At 31.7% G+C, this 13,149-nt stretch overlaps 2 protein-coding genes across 2 annotated transcripts; both read left to right on the top strand.

Moving 5' to 3' along the window:
* Nucleotides 1-1,473: 1,473 nt before the first annotated feature.
* On the top strand, nt 1,474-5,501 carry LOC142606656 (protein DETOXIFICATION 12-like). Its single transcript, XM_075777982.1, has 8 exons — nt 1,474-1,848; nt 2,805-3,349; nt 3,444-3,530; nt 3,647-3,703; nt 3,815-4,053; nt 4,141-4,346; nt 4,957-5,031; nt 5,125-5,501. Exons 1-8 carry the CDS (start codon nt 1,594-1,596, stop codon nt 5,131-5,133), a joined length of 1,473 nt encoding a protein of 490 aa, XP_075634097.1. The 5' UTR covers nt 1,474-1,593; the 3' UTR covers nt 5,134-5,501.
* A 2,777-nt stretch (nt 5,502-8,278) lies between these two features.
* On the top strand, nt 8,279-11,933 carry LOC142607970 (protein DETOXIFICATION 12-like). Its single transcript, XM_075779663.1, has 7 exons — nt 8,279-8,648; nt 9,633-10,177; nt 10,276-10,362; nt 10,480-10,536; nt 10,648-10,886; nt 10,974-11,179; nt 11,762-11,933. Exons 1-7 carry the CDS (start codon nt 8,394-8,396, stop codon nt 11,837-11,839), a joined length of 1,467 nt encoding a protein of 488 aa, XP_075635778.1. The 5' UTR covers nt 8,279-8,393; the 3' UTR covers nt 11,840-11,933.
* Nucleotides 11,934-13,149: the final 1,216 nt, after the last annotated feature.

Raw genomic sequence — 13,149 nt, 5'->3', positions numbered from 1 at the left:
TAATAGATGCCCTAAAAGTATTGGTTTAAGAATTATTTTAAAAAAAATTTATGAGAAAAGAAAAAAAATAACTAACTTTTATTTTTATCATTTTTTTTTATATTTTTCATAAAAATGGTATTAGAATTTGAGTAATATTACAGTCACAAACTATTTTACAATATTTTTACAAATTATTGATGTGGTAAATTCTTATTAGTTCTAACATGGGTTCACCACTAATATCACATTCATGTTTATCAATGATTATTTGAAAATTACTAAAGCCACATCAGTAGTTTGTAAAAATATTATAAAATAGTTTGTCTGTAGTATTACTCTTAAAATTTTCCAAAAATGGTTCATTAACAAATGCCTTAAGGCGCCTTAACGGACCCACTAGATTGGAACTGGTCCTTTATTTATTTATAGATAAAATGCAAAACTGACCATATAAGTTTCTTTAGATTTTATTTCAATTCTCTAACTTTACTTTTGTTCATTTTAGTCCTCTAACTTTCAAGTTTATTCAATTGAATAAATCTGAAACCTAGAGGACTGAAATGAACGAAAACAAATTTAAAGAACTAAAATAAAAACTAAAGAAATTTAGAAGATCAGTTTTACATTTTAACCTTTCATTTTTTGAATAAAAGACTTTATTGACAAATAAAGAAAACTTCGCAAAGACTGGAGCTGGTCTTTGTTCCAGTGAATTTCAGTACATTCCGACCATTACGGACTGTTTCGGCCAATTCCGGCCAAAACTGGAATTTTGGGCGGAAAAATGATACACTACATTTGCTTTTTTAACTTTTCTCCGCATCATATTGTCAGCTACTACTACTTTACTTTTTACTCTTCTTCCTCTCATTTATTGTATTTTCTTTGCTTCTTTCTCATTTGTCTTTTCTTTACTCTATGTCTTACGTAGCAATGTTCTATTTTTTATATTTGTTTTCTCTTTCTCTAAAAAATTAAAAGCCTAAGAACTTATCAAGTTATCATTCATTTTCCTCTCCAGGCACTATAATTTATTATTTTATCTTATTTTATTTTAGATATATTTTGACTGTAAAATATATAATATATTCTATTAATTGATATTAAACTGATATATATATATATATATATATGTAATAATGAAATAAATAATATGGTATATATATCTTTTTAAAAGAAATGGTATACATTTGATTTTCAATTTTGATTTGTGTAATGATTTTGATTTTGGGTCATTTTTTTAAAATGCTGTTTGACACTTTGTGATTTGTAGATTTGTGTTTAATTTATAGTTTTATACAATTAAATGGTGTCTTTTCTTTGAATTGATAATTTTATGTTATATAAGAACATATAAATTTTTAGAAACCCAAAAACGCCTTAAAATGGTATATCGAAATAGGTTGATACCGAAATAAGCCAATACCGAAATATTCCATTCTAATGAACAAACTAAAATGGATCCGGAACGATATTCATAACATTAATATATACCACACATGGCCCCGGAAATATCAAAAGTCCAGGAATCTCTCCTTCTCTGTTTTTTCCTTGGACCTCTCATATTCCACGTTTGAGCTACTGAGGCGGCTAAGAGACAAAGAGAAAGACATGGAAGAGAGTTTATTAGCAACAGGGATCAAAGAAGAGAAAAGAAAAGCAGAAACTCCATCACTAACATGGGTTGCTTTCACTGGGGAGCTCAAGAGGTTGGGATTCTTGGCTGGTCCTATGGTGGTCGTGACTCTATCACAGTACATGTTGCAGGTCATTTCATTAATGATTGTGGGTCATCTGGGTGAACTTGCTCTCTCTAGCACTGCTATAGCCATCTCTCTTTCTGGAGTCACTGGCTTCAGTCTTCTTGTAAGTCTTTGTTGTTATCTACTTAGCTTTTTTTTGCTTATATACATTTTTAAAGTCTTACTTTTTAACCAACTTTTAGTAAATAAATAATAACCAAAAAAAAAAAAATCCAATGCAACATTTAGTTTGTTTTCTTTCATGCATACTTTGGATTAATTCTTGTTCAACCACTTTTTTTTCTATAATATTAGTACAAGATATTTTAAGCTCACCTTGGAAAAACATGAAACTTGTTTCTTTCTGAGTTATTGTGATTACCCTTGTGACAAGATTCCTGGTTCATTTTATGTGATTTGAACTCACTGCAATTTGAGTTTTTGTGATTACCTCTTCGGGGCAAGGCAGGTCATGCCGGGTGGGAAATTGATTACTTTTCAACGTAACCGGGACTAGGGGTAATTGGAGATGTCAGATGAGGGAATGGTGACTTGGGTAGTCTTATAATGTTTTATCTTCGGGTACCAGATTCATAACAGTTTAGTAAAATAAACCACTTCCATGTTTTGTTAATGAATCACTAAACATGTCTATAAGTTTCATTTTGTTCTTTCAATATTTGTGTGATTTATGTAATGATCAGCTTCTTGTCATAATGGATTGGACTAACATTGCTCAACTTGTGATTTGGATAACATTTATGAATACTAGTGCAAAAAAGCATTTGTCATGATTTGGATGAAATTTAATAATTAGTCTCACTGAATGGCAGTGACACACTGTCAAAACAAAAAAAGAAAAAAAATCAAACGGCAGTCACATGTATGAGTTTCAATAAGCCAGAGCTACTAGAAGATATGGGTGAAGTCATGCACTTACAAAAATATATATTGGATGATTTAAATGTTCTAAAGGCCAAAAAACATTAAATTTGTGGACCTAGTTACTGGGATGAAAGACATTGAACATATCTATTTCAAATAACTAACTGGATTTTCTACTTTGTATGTGTTAAACAGTTAGGAATGGCCAGTGCGCTAGAAACTCTATGTGGGCAAGCTTATGGTGCTCAGCAATATCAAAAAATTGGAATTCAAACTTACACTGCTATATTTTCTCTAAACCTTGTCTGTCTTCCTCTGTCTTTGCTATGGATGAACATGGGAAAATTACTAAGTTTGATAGGCCAAGACACTCTAATTTCACATGAAGCTGGGAAATTCACAATGTGGCTTGTTCCTGCACTCTTTGCTTACGCAACACTTCAACCACTCGTTAGATACCTTCAGACACAAAGTCTAGTCAAGCCAATGCTTATAAGCTCTGTTGTAATTCTATGTTTTCACATACCACTATGTTGGGTTTTAGTATTCAAGTCTGGACTGGGAAACCTTGGAGCAGCTTTGGCTATGGGAATTTCATATTGGTTAAATGTGATTTTGCTTGGATTATATGTGAAGTACTCTTCTGCCTGCAAAAAAACCCTTGTTCCAATTTCTAAGGAGCTGTTCCAAGGAATTAGGGAGTTTTTCCGCTTTGCTATCCCTTCTGCTATAATGGTTTGGTAATTGTTTTCATTTACTCCAGTTGTAAAGAAAAGAGTTTGTATGTTCATCTTTAATATTTTTTTTTTTTCTTTTTTTTGTTGATGATTGCAGCCTCGAGTGGTGGTCTTTTGAGCTTCTTATACTGCTGTCTGGTCTTTTACCTAATCCGCAACTTGAAACTTCAGTTCTTTCTGTGTGGTAAGTTTTCTTGTAGTATTTCATATCAAGAACACTATGGATCTTCTACAAGTTAATTAGATTTTCCATTCCTAAAAAATCTGATTGTTCTACTTTATTATCAACTTTTTTTACAGTCTCAATACGATTGCAACACTCTATACAATACCGTATGGACTTGGTGCTGCAGCAAGGTTTGATCACTCAAAACTATGTATACATCTATATATTATGAATATTACTAGTGTTTATAATGGTTGAAATTGCATATCTCTAATAATGTATGCTAATTTCTTTTTGTTCAGTACTAGAATTTCAAATGAATTAGGAGCAGGAAACCCACAAGCTGCTCGTGTGGCTGTCTTTGCTGTATTGTTTCTTGCAGTCACAGAGACAAGTATAGTAAGCGCAATCCTTCTTGCAAGCCGGAGTGTTTTTGGTTACACTTTTAGCAACGTGAAGGAAGTCGTGGACTATGTGACAACCATGGCTCCCCTGGTTTCTCTGTCAGTTATACTGGACAGCTTACAAGGGGTACTCTCAGGTCAAAATTTTCTCTCTTTTGTCAATGAGTGTTGTCTGCTAAAAATTTTAGTTTTTGCTGAGTTCTATCTGGTGTTTGTTAACTCAGGTGTTGCTAGAGGATGTGGGTGGCAACATATAGGGGCTTATGTCAACTTGGGGGCATTCTATCTTTGTGGAATTCCAGTTGCTGCGGTTCTGGGTTTCATGACAAATTTAAGAGGAAGGGGCCTATGGATTGGAATACAAACTGGTGCTTTTGTTCAGACAGTTATGCTCTCTATTATAACTAGTTGCATAAATTGGGAAAAACAGGTTTATCCTCTACTCTTATGACTTGATGCTTTTGATCTTTGTCTAGCGTATGTTTCCCAATTGCTCTACTTGGTTGCCAAGAAATTGGATTACGGAAAAGAGAAAAGAATTTTAGATTGTTCAATGAGTTAGAATTTTTAATGCAACTCCACCATGGATTTATTAAAATATTAATCATTCATGATTAAATGAATGGTTAAGATTTTGTTATGTCATTAGGTCATCATCATTTAAATAAAAATAATGAAGCAAAATCTAAACTACTTATTAAAGAAAGAATGATTTGAATTTTAAGAACTCTACAGTGGAGTTACCTTAGGAACTCTTGAGGTTTCTAATAACCTTGATGGCCCTAAATGGTTATCAAATTCCCAAAGTCATTCCTTTTCTTCCATCCCTTGGTAGGATTGGATTTGCGTCTATTTTGCAATTAGGCAGAGGACATCTCCAAATAAATGGGATGAAGGACAATATCACTCTGAACCTCATAATGATAGTCAATCACAATTAAAATGTTTTAGATTGTCGAAGTCTATAATATTTTTTATCAGTTCTACCCATAGTGTTCCTTTTTAAGGGGTTATTTCTGTTGTGTCTCTTGATATTTCAGGCAAGCAATGCCAGGGAGAGGATATTTGAGGGGAAACTTCCACAAGATAATAATGAGAGTGAGCAGAGAATTTTGGTGAGCTAAATAATGTTATTATTACTGTTGTAACCTGAAGGAATAAGGAGGAACATTGATTATATAAATGAGCTTAGTTTATCCACTTCGCAGTATATTTAGCTCATGTTCAATTCACAAGCAAGATTGATTTCCCGCCTAAACAAATGTACTCTCGATTCCACTCTGCTCAGCTTGGTATCAAAGTCAAACTCACATTGTACTACAGCTGTAACCCTTTTGTTTGGTATGAATTTTGTTTTTGGGGGGGGGGGAGTGTTGTAGTAGGATATATGAATGCCTTATTCTGATCCCAATTACAAAAAATTATTAAGTGTACCAAAAATATAGTGACGTGATACTCTCAGCTCTTAAATAATAGCGGATCTCACAAACTCAAATACTTACAAGTTCATTAATTATTGTTACGTGATACTCTCAGCTCTTATATAATAGCGGATCCCACAAACTCAAATACTTACAAGTTCATCAATTATTGTTCGTTATGTTCAATTTATAACCATTAATGGTTTTCATCTATCCTAATAAATGTTACAAGGACAATGTCACTGGGATGGAAAGAGATGAATCCCATGGTTCAAATATGACAACATGACTGTAACAGAATATTTACAGAACCTGTTTTGCCAGTGTAGTCCTGTTTATATCAAATTTCCTATTATCAATATATTATGACAACATGAGATTTTAAATATTTACTGTCATAAAACTCATGTAATACCTGTATAAGATAGACCTTCGACTGGGTTGCCTGGATATTGCAAGCAAGGCAAGATAGAGGATTATTAAAGATCTTCAACAAATGGATTAATGTGAGCAAGCAGAGGATTTTGACGAATTGATTTTCATATGTTTATTACATAAGTTGTAATAGAACAAATTAGAAAAAGAAAAAAATGTTGTAATAGAAGTCCAATGGTCTTTTTTAAATATATCAATGTAGAAATCATGAAATTAGGAATTCTTCTATCGTTTTTTTAGAGAATTTCAACTTGTGATTGTTTACTCTTAATGATAGCTCTTTATTATTAGACCAAGACAACAATCTTTTATCATCATTTAATTAAAAAAGGAAGATTCATTTTTGTAACAATCCAAGGAAAATCGTTAGCCATATCTGTGTTATATTTCAAAAGGATTAGTCACAATTGAGACTCTTTATATTTGTTAATAAAGCCTAGATCTACCCAGTAAATACTCGATGTGGGACTTATCACTCACTCACACACATCACATAATCAATCAAATTGGGGCATCACACATTTCCTTTTTATTTTTACGCTACAATAAAGGAATGATTTAAAAAAAATTTTAAAAAAAAGTTTATGAACTAATGGTATTCCTTCAAAAAAAAAAAAAATCTTCCATTATTTTGGCAGTAAGCTTCCACAAGGTGGACCACAACAGTTTATTTGATTTGTTACATATATCTTCCGTTTTTTTAATGTCATATATATATTGAAAATTAAATCAACCTCCATTGATATTATATGAAATGGCATTTCCCTCCACCAAACATTTCAAGAAATGATACTCCCCCCCAAACATTTCAAGAATTTTTGAACAACAAACAACTTGAGCTAGTACTCACTACATCAAACAAATTCCATTAATGAAAGATGTAAGTCCATTGAAAAATAAAAAATACTCATGTTGAATGAAATGGTTGTTGCTAGTTTAGAGTTATCTTCCTCTAACCCACTATGTAGCGATTAGGGGTGAGAATGTATGACATGACTCATGAATACAACATGATTTTTTGTGAATTAGTGTTTAGTATAACTGGGTTCATGTCAAAATGGGTGGACATGCTTTAACACGATTAATAACTAGTCAATTTTATGTTGACTTGCTTAACCTGCAATTATCATGACATGACTCATTTAATATAAGTAAATGTCATTTTTATCTAACATAAATTTGAATTCTAAATATAATTGAGTACCTCAAATTTTTTAATGGTTTATTAATAAATTATTCATTAAAAATCTTAAGTCCGTAAACCTATATTTTTCTTAGATTATCTATTAAATGGATTGTGTTGCACTTGTAGTGTTTGGATTGAGGGGTTTTGACACAACTATTTAACATATGTATTAAAAGAATTTATTAAATAGTAGGATCAAGTCATATTTATATTCTTCTAAAAAAAGTTATATTTTTTAGTCATATTTATATTGATGGTATGTTTTATGCTTTTTTATCCGTATATTTATATTTTGTATAATTTTAAATATAAATATAAATATAAATATTTTATGCATAAAATAATCATGGTTAATCTTAAAATTTTGTAAGCCAACTATAAGAGTAAGGAAATGTTAATAATACATATTAATAGTGTTATGACTTATGAGTAATGCTATTGAGGCAACAAAAAGTCACAATAATTTTACAAAATTTCTAAATTAACATAACACGTTATTAAAAAAAAAATTAAATTAAAGATTGTGGTGGGCCATAATATTGGAATATTGTGAAATTATTGTTTTTTTTTTTTTTTTTGGTAGAAGTAAAATTATTGTGACTCATTAATAGGTAATGGGTTGGAATTGGATTATATTTTTTTGAGGGAAAAATTAACAGATGCTTTAAATGTATTGGTTTAAGAATTATTTTTAAAAACTTTTTATGAGAAAAGAAAAAAAAAACTAACTTTTATTTTTATCATTTTTTATAAAAATGGTATTAAAATTTTCCTAAAATGTTTCATTAACAGATGTCTTATGGCGCCTTAATGGACCCACTAGATTGGAGTTCGTCCTTTATTTATTTTTGGGTGAAATGTAAAACTGACCATTTAAGTTTTTTCATATTTCATTTCAATCCTCTAACTTTACTTATGTTCATTTCAGTCCTCTAACTTTCAAGTTTATTCAATTAAAACTTTTTCATCAAATTTTGTTATATGATGTGGTTAATTTTTCAATTTTATAAATTTTTCTTCAAATTTTTTAAATTAAAAATTTTTTATTAATGATTAAAAAATATTTTCCTGATTTTTTCTTTTAAAAAATTTTAACAAAAGCTAACAAAAATGCCTTAATTAAATAAATGTGAAACTTAGAAGACTGAAGTGAACAAAAACAAAATTAGAAAATTAAAATAAAAACTAGAGAAATTTAGAGCTCAGTTTTGCTTTTTAACATTTATTTTTTAAATAGAATACTTTATTGACAAATAAAGAAAACTACGCGAAGACTGGAGCTGGTCTTTGTTCCCAGTGATAATCCACGGATATATACCGTACATGGCCATGGAAATACCAAAAAGTCAGGACTCTCTCCTTCTCTGTTTTTTCCTTGGACCTCTCATTTTCCACGTTTGACCTATTGAGGCGGCCAAGAGACAAAAAGAAAGACATGGAAGAGAGCTTATTAGCAAAAGGGATCAAAGAAGAGAAAAGAAAACCAGAAACTCCATCTCTAACATGGGTTACTTTCACTGGGGAGCTCAAGAGGTTGGGAATCTTGGCTGGTCCTATTGCGGTCGTGAGTCTATCACAGTACTTGTTGCAGGTCATTTCATTAATGATGGTGGGTCATCTGGATGAACTTGCTCTCTCTAGCACTGCTTTAGCCATCTCTCTTTCTGCAGTCACTGGCTTCAGTCTTCTTGTAAGCCTTTGTTGTTATCTACTTAGCTTCTATTTGCTTATATACATGTTTTTCTTTCCTTAAATACAATTTCAAAGTCTCTCTTTTTAACCAACTTTTAGTAAATAAATAATAACCAAAAAAAAAAAAAAAAATCAATGCAACATTTAGTTTGTTTTCTTTCATGCATACTTTGGATTAATTCTAGTTCAACCACTTTTTTTTTTTCAATAATATTTGTACAAGATATTTTTAAGCTCACCTTGGAAAAACATGAAACTTGTTTCTTTCTGAGTTTTTGTGATTACCCTTGTGACAAGATTCTTGGTTCATTTTATGTGATTTGAACTCACTGTAATTTGAGTTTTTGTGATTACCTCTTCGGGGCAAGGCAGGTCATGCCGGGTGGGAAATTGATTACTTTTCAACTTAACCGGGACTAGGGGTAATTGGAGATGTCAGATGAGGGAATGGTGACTTGGGTAGCCTTATAATGTTTTATCTTTGGGTACCAGATTCATAACAGTTTAGTAAACTAAACCACTTCCATGTTTTGTTAATGAATCACTAAACATGTCTATAAGTTTCATTTTGTTCTTTCAATATTTGTGTGATTTATGTAATGATCAGCTTCTTGTCATAATGGATTGGACTAACATTGCTCAACTTGTGATTTGGATAACATTTATGAATACTAGTGCAGGAAAGCATTTGTCATGATTTGGATGAAATATAATAATTAGTCTCACTGAATGGCAGTGACACACTGTCAAAACAAAAAAAGAAAAAAAATCAAACGGCAGTCACATGTATGAGTTTCAATAAGCCAGAGCTACTAGAAGATATGGGTGAAGTCATGCACTTACAAAAATATATATTGGATGATTTAAATGTTCTGAAGGCCAAAAAATATTAAATTTGTGGACCTAGTTACTGAGATGAAAGACTTTGAACATATCTATTTCAAATAACTAACTGGATTTTCATTTTGTATGTGGTAAACAGTTAGGAATGGCCAGTGCGCTAGAAACTCTATGTGGGCAAGCTTATGGTGCTCAGCAATATCAAAAAATTGGAATTCAAACTTACACTGCTATATTTTCTCTAAACGTTGTCTGTCTTCCTCTGTCTTTGCTATGGATGAACATGGGAAAGTTACTTAGTTTGATAGGTCAAGACCCTCTAATTGCACATGAAGCTGGGAAATTCACAATGTGGCTTGTTCCTGCACTCTTTGCTTATGCCACACTTCAACCACTCGTTAGATACCTTCAGACACAAAGTCTAGTCAAGCCAATGCTTATAAGCTCTGTTGTAATTCTATGTTTTCACATACCACTATGTTGGGTTTTAGTATTCAAGTCTGGACTGGGAAACCTCGGAGCAGCTTTAGCTATGGGAATTTCATATTGGTTAAATGTGATTTTTCTTGGTTTATATGTGAAGTACTCTTCTGCCTGCAAAAAAACCCTTGTTCCAATTTCTAAGGAGCTGTTCCAAGGAATTGGGGAGTTTTTCCGCTTTGCTATCCCTTCTGCTGTAATGATTTGGTAATTGTTTTCATTTACTCCAGTTGTAAAGAAAAGAGTTTGTATGTTCATCTTTAATATTGTTTTTTTTTTTTTTTTTTTTTTGTTGATGATTGCAGCCTCCAGTGGTGGTCTTTTGAGTTTCTTATACTGTTGTCTGGTCTTTTACCTAATCCGCAACTTGAAACTTCAGTTCTTTCTGTGTGGTAAGTTTTCTTGTAGTATTTCATATCAAGAACACTATGGATCTTCTACAAATTAATTAGATTTTCCATTCCTAAAAAAATATGATTGTTCTATTTAATCATCAACTTTTTTTGCAGTCTCAATACGATTGCAACACTCTATTCAATACCGTATGGACTTGGTGCTGCAGCAAGGTTTGATCACTCAAAACTATGTATACATCTATATATTATGAATATTACTAGTGTTTATAACGGTTGAAATTGCATATCTCTAATAATGTATGCTAATTTCTTTTTGTTCAGTACTAGAATTTCAAATGAATTAGGAGCAGGAAACCCAAAAGCTGCTCGTGTGGCTGTCTTTGCTGTATTGTTTCTTGCAGTCACAGAGACAAGTATAGTAAGCGCAATCCTTCTTGCAAGCCGGAGTGTTTTTGGTTACACTTTTAGCAACGAGAAGGAAGTTGTGGACTATGTGACAACCATGGCTCCCCTGGTTTCTCTGTCAATTATACTGGACAGCTTACAAGGGGTATTCTCAGGTCAAAATTTTCTCTCTTTTGTCAATGAGTGTTGTCTGCTAAAAATTTTAGTTTTTGCTGAGTTCTATCTGGTGTTTGTTAACTCAGGTGTTGCTAGAGGATGTGGGTGGCAACATATAGGGGCTTATGTCAACTTGGGGGCATTCTATCTTTGTGGAATTCCAGTTGCTGCAGTTCTGGGTTTCATGACAAATTTAAGAGGAAGGGGCCTATGGATTGGAATACAAACTGGTGCTTTTGTTCAGACAGTTATGCTCTCTATTATAACAAGTTGCATAAATTGGGAAAAACAGGTCTATCCTCTACTCTTATGACTTGATGCTTTTGATCTTAGTCTAGCGTATGTTTCCCATTTGCTCTACTTGGTTGCCAATAAATTGGAAGAAGGAAAAGAGAAAAAAATTTTAGATTGTTCAATGAGTTAGAATTTTTAATGCAACTCCACCATGGATTTATTAAAATATTAATCATTCATGATTAAATAAATGGTTAAGATTTTGTTATGTCATTAGGTCATCATCATGATTAATCATTCATGATTTGAATTTTAAGAACTCTATAGTGGAGTTACCTTAGGAACTATTGAGGTTTCTAATAACCTTGATGGCCCTAAATGGTTATCAAATTCCCAAAGTCATTCCTTTTCTTCCATCTAATGGTAGGATTGGATTTGCCTCTATTTTGCAATTAGATAGAGCACTTCTCCAAATAAATGGGATGAAGGACAATATTTTACAATGTTTTAGAGTGTTGAATTCATAATGATAGTCAATTACAATGTTTTAGTGTGTTGAATTCATTAAGATTTTTTATTAGTTCTACCCATAGTGTTACTTATTAAGGGGTTATTTCTGTTGTGTTTCTTGATATTTCAGGCAAGCAATGCAAGAGAGAGGATATTTGAGGGGAAACTTCCACAAGATAATAATGAGAGTGAGCAGTTGGTGAGCTAAATAATGTTATTATTACTGTTGTAACTTGTAAGGAATAAGGAGGAACATTGATTATATGAATGAGCTTATGGACCTTTTTTTTTTTCTTTGTTTTCATTCGTCTTCCTTTCTTTTTCCCACCCCTCTTTTAATGGTGGCAGTGACATCCTTGAATTTGGTTTACATTCTAGAGGAATCTATATGGGATTGGCATAACCATATGGAAAAATGTTTTCCTTGCCAAAACATGTAGGAACTCTGTCTGCAGCTAAATTAATAAACTGTCCCTCATAAAAAGATTAAAATAAAAAAATTGGTTCACAAATACTAATCCTTTCTCTATAGATTATATGGGTTTCAATTGCAATTAAAGATTACTATTTACAAACCTAGAATCCAATCCTCTAGGCATTTCATGGTAGATTAGAGTTACAGTTTTTCTTCAAAACAAGCTAGGCAGTTTTCAAAACCTGCACCTTCTCTTCTTTTTTTCTTTTTTTGGGTAGAAGCTTAGGCACCAAAACCAGCATCAGGCAAGGTTTTTGTTTCTATGTTTATCTTTTCAATGAGTTCATAAATTAATCTGTTTGTAATTTTCAAATTATGTTCATTGTTGTGTAGGTTGACCAAACCAAAGTGGTCAAGTTTTTTAGCTATGTACCTTAAATGTTCAAAAAAAAATTATAAATTTATTATAATGTCTAACCTGTTCTCTAAAATATAATAAGTTGACAATTTGCTATGGAGATGAGTAATTAAACTGATAAAAAAATAATTTATATATATAATATTTTTTTAATAAAAATTCAGGGGGTAAATGAATCCCCTATGACCAAATATGATATAATTAGCTGTACATTGGAAATTTTAGATTTGAAGCCTTGTGTTGTCACTGTTGTGTTTCCAGATTGATATTGCTATAGTTAGTGTGGGATTGGGAAGATCAAAAATTAAAATTATTTTACTATTCAGCTTATTTTTGCTACTATTCAAGGGCTTTACTACACTTTTTGATACTATTCATGGGCTCCGTTGTACTGTTTCAACTAACTTTTACCTTTATCTAAAATATTTTCAGCAATAAGTTTTTAGTTTTAGAAAAATAAGCAGTATCCAAACACACTCTTAATAACACAATTTGGAATAAAAAAATATAGTCAACAAGACCTTTACACTACGAGAAAGTCATGACTGGCTTAATGAGCACTGTCTTCACATTTGATGGAACCATATATTGTGAGAGGGTGCTCCATAAGTCGATATCATAAGATAATTTTTCTTTTATAAGGTAGGACATAAAATCAACGGTCAAGGTGTTTAATATAAAAACA

Source organism: Castanea sativa, chromosome 8, assembly GCF_040712315.1.
Source record: "Castanea sativa cultivar Marrone di Chiusa Pesio chromosome 8, ASM4071231v1".
NCBI classification, from domain to species: Eukaryota; Viridiplantae; Streptophyta; class Magnoliopsida; order Fagales; family Fagaceae; genus Castanea; species Castanea sativa.
Note: the sequence above shows the minus strand (reverse complement) of the source record. Positions and strands in the feature narration are given on the sequence as shown.